Source organism: Bombina bombina, chromosome 7 (assembly GCF_027579735.1).
Source record: "Bombina bombina isolate aBomBom1 chromosome 7, aBomBom1.pri, whole genome shotgun sequence".
In the NCBI taxonomy this organism is placed as follows: Eukaryota; Metazoa; Chordata; class Amphibia; order Anura; family Bombinatoridae; genus Bombina; species Bombina bombina.
In genome coordinates this window covers 178,244,739-178,259,830 of record NC_069505.1, presented here as the reverse complement: position 1 = coordinate 178,259,830, position 15,092 = coordinate 178,244,739, and the positions used below count along the sequence as shown (strand labels likewise).

Here is a 15,092-nt window from a genome sequence, read left to right as displayed (position 1 = left end):
CCTGGTATGGTGAAGACAAGGTAGGAAGATCTTCAGGGGCTTAGTGTTAGGTTTATTTAAGGGGGGTTTGGGTTAGATTAGGGGTATGTGGGTGGTGGGTTGTAATGTTGGGGGGGGGGTATTGTATTTATTCTTTTACAGGCAAAAGAGCTGAAATTCTTGGGGCATGCCCCGCAAAGGGCCCTGTTCAGGGCTGGTAAGGTAAAAGAGCTTGTAACTTTTTTAATTTAGAATAGGGTAGGGAATTTTTTATTTTGGGGGGCTTTGTTATTTTATTAGGGGGCTTAGAGTAGGTGTAATTAGTTTAAAATTGTTGTAATATTTTTCTTATGTTTGTAAATATTTTTTTATTTTTTGTAACTTAGTTCTTTTTTATTTTTTGTACTTTAGCTAGTTTATGTAATTGTATTTATTTGTAGGAATTGTGTTTAATTAATTTATTGATAGTGTAGTGTTAGGGTAATTGTAGGTAGTTTATTTAATTATTTTATTGATAGGGTAGTGTTAGGTTTAATTATATCTTAGGTTAGGATTTATTTTACAGGTAAATTTGTTATTATTTTAACTAGGTAACTATTTAATAGCTATTGTACCTAGTTAAAATAAATACCAAGTTGCCTGTAAAATAAATATTAATCCTAAAATAGCTATAATATAATTATAATTTATATTGTAGCTATATTAGGATTTATTTTACAGGTAAGTATTTATCTTTAAATAGGAATAATTTATTTAATAAGAGTTAATTTATTTCGTTAGATGTAAATTATATTTAAGTTAGGGGGTGTTAGGGTTAGGGTTAGACTTAGCTTTAGGGGTTAATCAATTTATTAGAATAGCGGTGAGCTCCGGTCGTCAGATTAGGGGTTAATAATTGAAGTTAGGTGTCGGCGATGTTAGGGAGGGCAGATTAGGGGGTTAATACTATTTATTATAGGGTTAGTGAGGCGGGTTAGGGGTTAATAACTTTATTATAGTAGCGCTCAGGTCCGCTCGGCAGATTAGGGGTTAATAAGTGTAGGCAGGTGTCGGCGACGTTGAGGGGGGCAGATTAGGGGTTAATAAATATAATATAGGGGTCGGCGGTGTTAGGGGCAGCAGATTAGGGGTACATAGGGATAACGTAGGTGGCGGCGCTTTGCAGTCGGAAGATTAGGGGTTAATTATTTTAAGTAGCTGGCGGCGACGTTGTGGGGAGCAGGTTAGGGGTTAATAAATGTAATACAGGGGTCGGCGGGGTTAGGGGCAGCAGATTAGGGGTACATAAGTATAACGTAGGTGGCGGTCGGCAGATTAGGGGTTAAAAAATTTAATCGAGTGGCGGCGATGTGGGGGGAGCTCGGTTTAGGAGTACATAGGTAGTTTATGGGTGTTAGTGTACTTTAGGGTACAGTAGTTAAGAGCTTTATGAACCGGCGTTAGCCAGAAAGCTCTTAACTCCTGCTATTTTCAGGCGGCTGGAATTTTGTCGTTAGAGCTCTAACGCTCACTTCAGAAACGACTCTAAATACCGGCGTTAGAAAGATCCCATTGAAAAGATAGGATACGCAAATGGCGTAGGGGGATCTGCGGTATGGAAAAGTCGCGGCTGAAAAGTGAGCGTTAGACCCTTTAATCACTGACTCCAAATACCAGCGGGCGGCCAAAACCAGCGTTAGGAGCCTCTAACGCTGGTTTTGACGGCTACCGCTGAACTCCAAATCTAGGCCTAACACTGTTTTTTGGAAGACATTGTTTCCAATTGAAAAACCGTTACAATTTGAATATACTAAGCAACGATAAGTGAGAAATCCTATTGGCCAATAGAGGAGATCATTGTTTCAAAGGAACTGTGTGATATACAGATTAAAGGGACATGAAACCCACATTTTTTCTTTCACGATTTAGAAAGAGCATGCAATTTTAAACAATTTTCTAATTTAATTCTATTATCTAATTTGTTTTATTCTCTTGATATGTTTGCTGAAAAGCATATCTAGATAGGCTCAGTAGCTGCTGATTGGTTGCTGCACTTAGAAGCCTTGTGCGATTGGCTCACCCATGTGCATTGCTTTTTCTTCCACTAAGGATATTTAAAAAATGAAGCAAAATAAATAATAGAAGTAAATTGTAATGTTGTTTACATTTATATTCTCTATCTGTATCATGAAATAAAATTTTTGGGTTTAGTGTCCCTTTAATTTCCCTAAAAGTTTTATGTTGCTCACTAAAGGGAGTACAGAGGCTAATCAATTTTAAGGTCGTTTTTTACCAAAAGAATATTTTAATTGTATAACAATATCTTATGGAATTCATTTTTAAAATGTTGTGTATAAGAGTGCGCACTCTATTTTAAAAGCTTTGGTAACAATAAAATAATTTGTCTTTAGCCATTGTGAGCGCTCCTCATAATCTTTTTTACAAACAAATGATGTGCCTATTGGGGCCAACACGTGTAAATCCTATCTCCTGTAGCAGAAATGTTGGTTTTATAAGAGTAAAGAAGGATGTGGTTGGTTCTTTGTTGGGTAAATTGAAAATGGAGAGATATAGAAACAAAGACAATGACAAAAGAAAAGAGCTAAAAGACCCATTGACTGACATTTTTTTCTTTTCAAAGGGACCGTAAAGTCAAAATTTAGATAGAACATGCAATTTTTAACAACTTTCCTTTTTCTTTTATTATCAAATTTGCTTTCTTCTCTTGGTATCCTTTGTTGAAAATTATACCTAGCAATGCACTACTGTGAGCTAGCTGGTGGTTGCACATGCATGCCTCTTGTCATTGGCTCACCAGATACACCAGTAGTGCATTGATGTTCCTGATTATACCTCTTCAACAAAAAGACCCACGGAGAACAAAGCAGATTTGTTAATAAAGGTAAATTGAAAATGTCTTTAATTACGTGCTCTATTTGAATCATTCAAGTTCAATTTACTTTACTGTCCCTTTAAGCTTTATTAATTCCACGTATTCTTGAATTCCATTTTAGTATTTGTCTTTATCACATATAATAGAAGTCTTTTTTTTTTTCTTCTTTTTTCTATATTGTTTTTACCCAGTTAGTATTTTACTGGCATGGTCAGTATTTTTTAAGTTTCACGTAAACTTAGATGAGTAATAAATATAGAAACAATTCCCTGTTATGTTAAAACGCTCAAAGTGTGTTGGAATCTAATTTAAACCATTGATTTTTAAGTTGTAATGCAAAATTATTTATGCTAATAAGTACACTTTTTTAAGAAATGTGGAAAAGCTAATTATTAGTTTTATTTTTACTCCATGTACTATTTCAGTATCACATCTTCAATTCCTCATTTGTTTAAATCTTTCTGGAGATACAGACACTCAAAATGGGGCCTAACTAGTAATCTGCACAGTGGCTTAACTGCCTCCATGTTTTCTGTTGCTAATAGTTTTCCCTTATATACAACCTGCATTCTACTGCCCTTACCTGTAGTGCTGCTGCATTGCTTAAAATGTCAAACCATCCAGAGTTTATGGGCGTGTCCAAGTACTGGTGCTCTTCTCTACTAAGTGGGCAATCAAAGTTGTGAATGCAGTTGCACAATTCTTTCCCCCTTAATGTGTTTTCAATGACTTATACCAGCTGCAGAGTATAAACTGTATGAAAAAAGCTTGTTTATGTTTATTTTTGTATATTAAATAGCTGTTTTTGTTTTTTTGAAACTAGAACCCAGTAAACCAAAGCCCTACAAGTAGGGCCTGATGATAGAGATTCTCCAGCTTGTAGAGAAATTTGTAGTGCAGACTTCACAGGGGCTGAACTCACTGAATGCTAAAAGAAAAAGGGTGGAACTCTCCAGCACTGGGAGATCTCTCACAAGATTCTAGACAGGCACATTTTGCTACACTTGTCTAAGGGTTGTTCTCTGCATTTCTGTGAGTGAAGGAGACACAAGCCCAGTGCAATATAGCAATATATGAGAGTTTTGTTACACTTTGGGCTTTGTATTTTATGTTAATTTACACTTCAGATTAGGTCTTTTCAGTATTATTACATTTAATCTTTGCACTTTCTATTTAGTTTATTTCTGTGTATAGTTTACAAATTGCATTGCACTGTGTATTTGCTCTAAAACCGTCAGCTTTTAGAAGTGGCAGGGGAGTTCCCTCGGCGCAGTAGTGATGCTCCCAGGGTGTGTCTGAAGCTCTCTCACAATTCCCATTAAATGCTGTAAGCATTTTACACAAGCTGGTCTCACTGAATTATCTCACTAGCTGTATGCAGAGGAAGTTTGCTTAAAATTCACAATACACTTATTTAAAGGGACAGTCTAGTCAAAAATAAACTTTCATGATTCAGATAGGGCATGCAATTTTAAACAACTTTCCAATTTATTTTTATATTCACATTTGCTTTGCTCTCTTACGCCTAGATTTGGAGTTTTGCGTTAGAAGGGGTGCGTTTGCTACGCGTGCTTTTTTCTGGCCGCACCTTTTAAATACCGCTGGTATTTAGAGTTCACAGAATGGCTGGGTTTTCAGTGTGTTAGGCTCCAAAAAGGGAGCGTAGAGAATAATTTACCTCCACTGCAACTCTCGATACCAGCGGTGCTTACGGACGCGGCCAGCTTAAAAAACGTGCTCGTGCACGATTCCCCCATAGGAAACAATGGGACAGTTTGAGCTGGAAAAAAACCTAACACCTGCAAAAAAGCAGCGTTCAGCTCCTAACGCAGCCCCATTGTTTCCTATGGGGAAACACTTACTGAGTCTGCACCTAACACCCTAACATGTACCCCGAGTCTAAACACCCCTAACCTTACACTTATTAACCCCTAATCTGCCGCTCCCGCTATCGCTAACACCTGCATATTTTTTTTTAACCCCTAATCTGCCGCTCCGTACACCGCCGCAACCTACATTATACCTATGTACCCCTAATCTGCTGCCCCTAACACCGCCGACCCCTATATTATATTTATTAACCCCTAATATGCCGCCCCAACGTCGCCTCCACCTACCTACAATAATTAACCCCTAATCTGCCGACCGGAACTCACCGCTACTATAATAAATGTATTTACCCCTAAAGCTAACTCTAACCCGAACCCTAACACCCCCCTAAGTTAAATATAATTTAAATCTAACGAAATAAATTAAGTCTTATAAAATAAATTATTCCTATTTAAAGCTAAATACTTACCTGTAAAATAAACCCTAATATAGCTACAATATAACGAATAATTATATTGTAGCTATTTTAGGATTAATATTTATTTTACAGGTAACTTTGTATTTATTTTAACCAGGTACAATAGCTATTAAATAGTTAATAACTATTTAATAGTTACCTAGTTAAAATAATTACAAAATTACCTTTAAAATAAATCCTAACCTAAGTTACAATTAAACCCTACACTATCAATAAATTAATTAAATAAAATACCTACAATTAAATACAATGAAATAAACTAACTAAAGTACAAAAAAATAAAAAGAACTAAGTTACAAAATATAAAAAAATATTTACAAACATTAGAAAAATATTACAACAATTTTAAACTAATTACACCTACTCTAAGCCCCCTAATAAAATAACAAAGCCCCCCAAAATAAAAAAATGCCCTACCCTATTCTAAATTAAAAAAGTTCAAAGCTCTTTTACCTTACCAGCCCTGAAAAGGGCCATTTGCGGGGCATGCCCCAAAGAATTCAGCTCTTTTGCCTGTAAAAAAAAAAACATACAATACCCCCCCCAACATTACAACCCACCACCCACATACCCCTAATCTAACCCAAACCCCCCTTAAATAAACCTAACACTAAGCCCCTGAAGATCTTCCTACCTTATCTTCACCACGCCGGGTTCACCGATCCGTCCACAGAAGTCTTGATCCAAGCCTCCGTAGTCTTGATCCAAGCCCAAGCGGGGGCTGAAGAGTGACGTCCATCCTCCGGCTGAAGTCTTGATCCAAGCGGCAAATGAAGAAGTCCATCTTCGGGAAGAAATCTTCATCCTATCCGGGCAGAAGAGTAGATCCGGACCGGCAAACATCTTCATCCAAGCCGCATCTTCTATGTTGTTCCATCCGATGACGAGCGGCTGATCTTGAAGACCTCCGGCGCGGATCCATCCTCTTCGTTCGACGTCCAACTGAAAAATGAAGGTTCCTTTAAGGGACGTCATCCAAGATGGCGTCCCTCGAATTCCGATTGGCTGATAGGATTCTATCAGCCAATCGGAATTAAGGTTGGAAAATTCTGATTGGCTGATGGAATCAGCCAATCAGATTCAAGTTCAATCCGATTGGCTGATCCAATCAGCCAATCAGATTGAGCTCGCATTCTATTGGCTGTTCCGATCAGCCAATAGAATGCGAGCTCAATCTTATTGGCTGATCCAATCAGATGAAATCAAACCTAGGAAGGCTCATATAATAATTTCTAAGCCCTAGTTGGTTCACTATGTGCTCAGTTTTGTTGCCTAATTTGTTTGCTTTTTGTACTACCCCCATGTTTTAATTGTGTGACTACACAAATAAAATTCATTTTTTAACCGCATTTGGCACCTATTGCTTTAAAATTTTTGTTTTGACATTATATATATATATATATATATATATATATATATATATACTGTATAAGGCTACAATGTGTGGTTTTGTAAAATTTTGGGATGGTGGTGTGCCACAGGATTTTTTAATGTAAAAAAGTGTGCCACGGCAAAAAAATTTTGCAAATCACTGCATTAGAATGTCTCTTGCAATTCAACATGACATCTCTACACATACAAACATTTATATTTTTAGAACAAATAGAAACACAGAATTTGCTTGTAGACAAGATCCAAAAAGGCCCATCAAGTCTACCCATATTACGTTACTGTTTTCTCTTTGTAACATATATATATTATTATTTTTTATTATTCATTTTTTTTTTCTTCTTTATAATTTCTGTAAATGCGCAACATGCAGTCAATATAGAAAATAAGTTTAGCCGCCAGGAACAATAACATATTTAAAATAAAATATATTCTAAACTTAAACTCTCTGGTTCCCACATTTTGGTGTACTGGCCCCTAGATTACAAACAAATTCTCAAGTACTGTTGTAGGGTATCATTTTGTTCAAGGACCAAGACATAAAGTAGTTTGAAAATATACAATTTATTTGTTGAGATTTCTTGACAGAAAAAAAATACAATAACGTTTCTGTTAAATTCAATGCACCCTCATGGACTGACTGGAGACTGAGATGTTAATTTGTTTTTTTGTTGTTGTTTTTTTACTGTTATTCGCAAAGGCACAAAAGAGTTAAAGGGACATACAACCACAGCATTTATAAAGTATAACATTTTAAAATACTTTCCAATTTAATTCTATTAATACATTTACTTAATTTCTCCTTGTATCCTTTATTGTAAAGCAGCTATGACGGAGCGTGCATCTATGACAGCAGTTTTGCAAGAATGCTTTTCACAATGTTATGCATTTACAAGAGCACTTTTTCAGAAACGTGCACACTACCTACCTAGGTATCTCTTCAACAAAGAATAACAATGTAACTAAGCACTACTAAGCAAGAATTCACAGCATATACGTGTATGCATTTTGCTATTGGCTGATGGCTGTTACACGATGCAGTAGGAAGTCAAATAAAACTTGCTTTGAAATCTGTCAGAAAAAAATCTACTACTGATGTGAAATTCAAACTTTGGGATTGCGTTGTCTGCTTATTATGTATTTACTGATTATGCTATTCTACTGTGTCTGACCTTTTCTGGTCACCACAGTGCTTTAATATGCAACTCATTGTCTAGGGTTTTATTCTATTTATTTTCTTCCCAACTTAGTGCCAGATTACAAGTGGAGCAGTATTTAATGTTCCCTCTCACATCATAACTCCGCTAGAAGTAAGACGTTTACACGAGTCTGGTAGCGCTTGTATTACAAGTTGAAATATTTGCTCACGCTCTAATCCGATGCGTGCAAAAAGCCAAAGTTAGGATATCGTGCACGCTTTCACGTGTTCTCCCATAGAAGTTAATGAAGCAAAAAAGTAGGGGGGAAAACTAACACTCTACTCGCACGCAAACCGGCCAATTGCATAAGTGCACTTACCCAACATGAAAATATGAATAATTCACATTTCATTGCTCTTCACGTAGACATCAGAAAAGACCCTGTGACCCTGCTCTCGCTCTAAGCTACATGCCCTCATCAGACCTCAGAATAAACCCCATGACCCTGCAATCTCTCTAAGCTACATGCCCTCATCAGACATAATAGACCCCATGACCCTGCAGTCTCTCTAAGCTACATGCCCTCATCAGACATAATAGACCCCATGAGCCTGCAGTCTCTCTAAGCTACATGCCCTCATCAGATATAATAGACCCCATGACCCTGCAGTCCCTCTAAGCTACATGCCCTCATCAGACATAATAGACCCCATGACCCTCCAGTCTCTCTAAGCTACATGCCCTCATCAGACATAATAGACCCCATGACCCTCCAGTCTCTCTAAGCTACATGCCCTCATCAGACATAATAGACCACAAGACCCTGCAATCTCTCTAAGCTTCATGCCCTCATCAGACATAAAATAGACCCAATTACTCTGCAGTCTCTCTAAGCTACATGCCCTCATCAAACATAATAGACTCCATGACCCTGCAGTTTCTCTAAGCTACATGCCCTCATCAGACATAATAGACCCCGTGACCCTGCTGTCGCTCTAAGCTATATGCCCTCATCAGACATAATAGACCCCATGACCATGCAGTCTCTCTAAGCTACATGCCCTCATCAGACATAATAGACCCCATGACCCTGTAATCTCTCTAAGCTACATGCCCTCATCAGACATAATAGACCCAATGACCCTGCAGTCTCACTAAGCTACATGCCCTCATCAGACATAATAGACCCAATGACCCTGCAGTCTCACTAAGCTACATGCCCTCATCAGACATAATAGACCCAATGACCCTGCAGTCTCTCTAAGCTACATGCCCTCATCAGACATAATAGACCCCATGACCATGCAGTCTCTCTAAGCTACATGCCCTCATCAGACATAATAGACCCCATGACCCTGCAATCTCTCTAAGCTACATGCCCTCATCAGACATAATAGACCCAATGACCCTGCAGTCTCACTAAGCTACATGCCCTCATCAGACATAATAGACCGAATGACCCTGCAATCTCTCTAAGTTATATGCCCTCATCAGACATAATAGACCCAATGACCCTGCAGTCTCTCTAAGCTACATGCCCTCATCAGACATAATAGACCCCATGACCCAGCAGTCTCTCTAAGCTACATGCCTTCATCAGATATAATAGACCCCATGACCCTGCAATCTCTCTAAGCTACATGCCTTCATCAGACATAATAGACCCCATGACCCTGCAGTCTCTCTAAGCTACATGCCCTCATCAGACATAATAGACCTCATGACCCTGCAATCTCTCTAACTTTATATGCCATTATTAGACATAATAGACCCCTTGACTTTCAGTCTCTGTAAGCTACACATGCCCTCATCAGACCTCAGAATAGACCCCATGACCTGAAGTATCTGTAAGCTACTTGCCCTCTTCTGACCTCAGAACACATCCCATGACCCTGCAATCTCTCTAAGCTACATGCCCTCTTCAGACCTCAGAACAGACCGCATGACTCTGCAGCCGCATACCCACATTAGGTGTTAGACCAAACCATGTGGCCCTGCATCTACCCTGTCAGCCTAATGGGAGCTACACTTCTTGGCAACCAGTCAAAAACAAGACTAGTGCAGCACAAATAGTGAGTGTTTGACCCCTTTTGTGAAAATGTATGTGCCCATAATTATATCAATATTTTCTTTATCATAAGGTTTCAGCACAGCTCCAAATTTTCAGTGCTGGGTTCATTTCAAGGTGACAGCAGAAAATGATTTATTAATAATCAGAGGCGAATAACAAACAGGCATTGTTTTCGGGATCTTATCCCTTCCTCATGCCATTTTAAAAGGATTTGTTTTGTGATTCAGACAGAACATACAATTTACTTCTTTTATCAAATTTGCTTTATTGCAGTGATATTTTTTGTTGAAGAGATACCTTGGTAAGTGTCTGTAGCTCTATATAACAGGAAATAGTGCTGCTCTCTAGTGCTCTTGTAAATGGATAACCTTCTTGCAAAACTGTTCCAGACATGTACATGTTCTGATCGTATGTCCCTGATTTTCAAGAAAAGATACCAAGAGAGAGATATATATCCACATTATTGACATTGTCTAATTTTTAACACCAAAATTTATCATTATATCCCTATTTTTTTCAGCTTAAAAACAACTGAAAAATATTTAGTTTGTTGCCCGTTTTATAATTGTTTGTTAAAAAGGGCTGAGATAAAACTGTACCCTAAGTCTAAATCTGTTTAGCTACAACGCTATTCATTGTAAATCTCATTGTGAAGCTGTTTTCTTGAACCCTCAGGCCCTCTGGAGTTTTATAATCCTTCCTTGGATGAGTCACAGAAGGAAGCTGTGGAGTTTTCTCTCTGTCAAAGAGAACTATCCATTATTCATGGCCCTCCGGGTACCGGTAAAACTACAACTATTGTGGAAATTATCCTCCAAGCTGTGAAGCAAGGACTTAAGGTGAGAAAAAGAAATCTCTCAGTAGCTATGTTTGATCAGATGGAACTTTTCACAATGTTGCTTTTTGTTTTTAATAAGCCTTTTAAGGCTTCGTAATTCTCTGTAAAACATTGAAGAGGATTTCATTAGTCGGATTTTTTTATTTCATCAAATAGAAAACAATTTGAAATAATGTATTTGTGATTAGAACATAAAGACCATTACATATATTTCTTACAATGGAATTAGAGGGTGACATTTTTGCTTTACTGACCCTAGCGCCTATGTGTTTAACATCATAAGTGGTTTAGCACACAGGTAAACACTTTGGAGCCAACTCGTGCTCAGGTCATTGCCGGTTAGCCAATCAGGAACAGCAGTCTCACATAGCTGCCGAATCCTGTTGTCTTCCTTTTTGGGGGCTGCAATGCTTTTTGCTAAACAGATATGAATGTTGATTGTTTTATTATTTCTTATAATTGTTTCTTATTTTTATTATTTTTGAGGTTGTGATTTCCATTATTTTGAATCAATTTGACGTGTCCATGTGATGTTTGATTATTATTATTGTTATTATACTTTATTTATAAAGCACCAATATATTCTGCAGTGCTGTCCATGGGTACAATTTGTTTAAATAAAACAATGATACAAAACTTGAAAGAGACAAAATTTGACAACACATACAGGGGGAGATCCGGGCCCTATTCCTGTGGGAACTTACAATCTAGAAGGGTAGGAGGGTGAGAAACAGGAGTCTAGGACTGCCAGAGTGAGATTGATGTTAATACAGAGTTGGATAAGGACAGTTATTAGGTAATTAGGATTAATTTGTTACTGAGTTTAGTGACAGGCTTCCCTGAACAAAATATTTTTTTAGGGAGCATTTAAAAGAAGGTCTTACAGTGTGAAAGAGAGCGTTCCAGAGGGTAGGTGCCCCACGAGAGAAGTCCTGCAGTCTAGCATGGGAAGAGGAGATAATCGAAGATGCGAGGAGCAGATCATTGTTGGATCTGATTGGGTGGGCAGGAGTATTTGTTGATTAGTAACGGTACTGGCGAGTGGCATTGGTAAGGGCTGTGTAGGTCATTGTGAAATTTTTTAATTTAAATCTGCTTTGTATGGGGAGCCAGTTAAAGGACTCGCAGAGCGGTTCAGCAGATACAGAGCGAATGTGGGGAATGAAGGACAGGTTGGATTCAAGTGTACTCAGAGGCAGTAGACTTGGGGTAATGGGGAGATAGTGATGCTGTCAACAGTGATAGCGAAGTGAGAAATCAGAGTGGAGCTAGGGCATGTTAATCTTTTCTTGAGAGGTCATCCAGGAACAAATGCCAAATAAGCAGTTGCTGAAGTGAGAAGGAAGAGAGAGCCGGGGTGGAGAGGTAGATCTTGGTGTCATCAGCATAGAAGTGATAGTTGAAACCAGGGCCGCCACTAGGAATTTCGGGGCCCCTGACTCATTCATTGATCAGGCCCCCCCCCCTCCTTTGACATGTGCAATTTTTGACCAAGTGACTAAAACTTATATGCACTTTATTCTTAATTGTCTATTTAAACTTGTAAATGTTGTAAAGGTAGTAACATACACACACACAGACACACTCATACACTGAAACACACAAACAAACTCACACATAAGGATTCACATATAGACACTCTAGCAGACACGCAAAGAAACACACTCAGATACAGACACCCAAACAGACACTTAGCACTTGTTTACATTGACCTGACAAGTAATGAGGTAAACTATAGTTTTGTAAATAAAAAAAAAGGAGATTTAAAAAACAAAATATGGAGTTCTGATTATCTTTTTGTAAAGGAAGATGACAACTAAATTATGACAACAGCATGCAGTGGCTGAAAGGAAGGGCCCTGAACTGCCTAAACAATAATTTAAAGGTTAAATGGTGGATTGGTTACTTCCGGAAAGGTCTTGTTAGTCTCAAAGTTTGTAGAAAGATGTGAATAATTAGTAGTAAGGTCAAAATGTCCTAAAAAGGAACAGACAATGGACACACACACACAAACTCAAACTTGCACATACACCCAAGGAAACACCAACAGAGACAGCCTCAGAAAACACACAAAGACATACACCCACACACACAGACACCCACAGAACACACAGAAAGACATACACACACAGAGACAACCACATAAAAAACACAGAAAGACATACATACACACACTCTCACTGAGACATCCACAGAAAACACACAAAGACATACACACACCCTCACAGAGACACCCACATAAAACACACACCCTCACAGAGACATCCACAGAAAACACAGACATACATACCCACACACACCCTCACAGAGACATCCACAGAAAACACAGACATACACACCCACCCTCACAGAGGCATCCAGAGAAAATACACAAAGACAAACATACACACACCCTCACAGAGACACCCACAGAAAAAGCTCAAAGACATACACACCCACCCCCACAGAGAGACCCACAGATAAAAAATACATACACACTCATAGAGACACAAACCAAAGCACAAAGACATAAACACAGACACCCACAGAAACACTCACAGGAGGAAACATTTATGCACCTTGCATCACCTAAATCAACAGTGTGTGACATGCATGCTAAAAAAAATTTTAGAAATTAAGAGATCACTTTTTAAAGAATCATATTTGTAAATGTGCAAAGAAAAATAATTCTGTGAATTCAAAATTGTACATTAATGAGCTGGGTAGATGGATAGATGAAGAAAAGTACCTTTAAAAGGTTGACATATGTTTGTTTGTTTGTTTTGTCCCCATTTTCCCCAACCAAGAGCACCACTTCAAATATAGTGTACAAATTTTCCCAGCTGTCAGCTGTACTTATGGATTTTGAAAATGCTGTACTCTATATGGTCTTGGTGGGACCATAAGCTGTGGTACTCATACCATTAGATCTGGTTAAATGCAGGATTTAGGCTTGTTGGTATGTATTTCAAAATTAAGTCATCTGTAGTGTAAACTGAACAGTTTTAAGTTAACCTGTCTCATTTCAAACACTGAGCAATCTTAGTCTAAGAGTATAACATTTTATGCAGATGTAAAAATCTTAGATAAAATGCCTCCTTGCATCTGGAAAGTCCTTGCATAAAGGGACAGTAAACTGGAATGTAATATATATATATATATATATATATATATATATATATACAACACATAGAAACACCCAGCACTCACCAGCTAGCTCACAGCTAAGATAAAATCACAACTGGAAAGGTTAGTTACCGCATCTGGCCAAATGGGAAAGCTCAGGCACCACGTCAAGGTCCTTTCCATTGCCTGAGTCCCTAACACAGCCACACCATCATGCAAGCTCACAAAGCCAAACAAACTGAGAACAAAGAAGGGGTGCACAGGTGGATGTAATCACCCATAGAAAATACAAAACATGGAAGGGAACTGCACTCCAAGACCGGATCAGGTACACATCCTGTGACTCAGCAACATCCAGCCCTGGGTGCTAAATAGCACTCCAAAAAAGCTGTGATGTCACCAGAGCCACAGGCAGTTAACCCCAGTCCGGAATGGGTGCAAGAAATAAGGGGGATTACAAATAAAAAGTAATACAACACATAGAAACACCCAGCACTCACCAGCTAGCTCACAGCTAAGATAAAATCACAACTGGAAAGGTTAGTTACCGCATCTGGCCAAATGGGAAAGCTCAGGCACCACGTCAAGGTCCTTTCCATTGCCTGAGTCCCTAACACAGCCACACCATCATGCGAGCTCACAAAGCCAAACAGACTGAGAACAAAGAAGGGGTGCACAGGTGGATGTAATCACCCATAGAAAATACAAAACATGGAAGGGAACTACACTCCAAGACCGGATCAGGTACACATCCTGTGACTCAGCAACATCCAGCCCTGGGTGCTAAATAGCACTCCAAAAAAGCTGTGATGTCACCAGAGCCACAGGCAGTTAACCCCAGTCCGGAATGGGTGCAAGAAACAAGGGGGATTACAAATAAAAAGTAATACAACACATAGAAACACCCAGCACTCACCAGCTAGCTCACAGCTAAGATAAAATCACAACTGGAAAGGTTAGTTACCGCATCTGGCCAAATGGGAAAGCTCAGGCACCACGTCAAGGTCCTTTCCATTGCCTGAGTCCCTAACACAGCCACACCATCATGCAAGCTCACAAAGCCAAACAAACTGAGAACAAAGAAGGGGTGCACAGGTGGATGCAATCACCCATAGAAAATACAAAACATGGAAGGGAACTGCACTCCAAGACCGGATCAGGTACACATCCTGTGACTCAGCAACATCCAGCCCTGGGTGCTAAATAGCACTCCAAAAAAGCTGTGATGTCACCAGAGCCACAGGCAGTTAACCCCAGTCCGGAATGGGTGCAAGAAACAAGGGGGATTACAAATAAAAAGTAATACAACACATAGAAACACCCAGCACTCACCAGCTAGCTCACAGCTAAGATAAAATCACAAATGGAAAGGTTAGTTACCGCATCTGGCC

At 38.8% G+C, this 15,092-nt stretch overlaps 1 protein-coding gene across 1 annotated transcript in view; it reads left to right on the top strand.

Moving 5' to 3' along the window:
* Positions 1 to 15,092, top strand: part of IGHMBP2 (immunoglobulin mu DNA binding protein 2) — a 166,514-nt gene that overhangs the window by 29,892 nt on the left and 121,530 nt on the right. Inside the window, exon 6 of the mRNA XM_053720443.1 lies at positions 10,434 to 10,597. Coding sequence (XP_053576418.1) covers positions 10,434 to 10,597 — 164 coding nt within the window. The remainder of the gene's footprint in view (positions 1 to 10,433; positions 10,598 to 15,092) is intronic.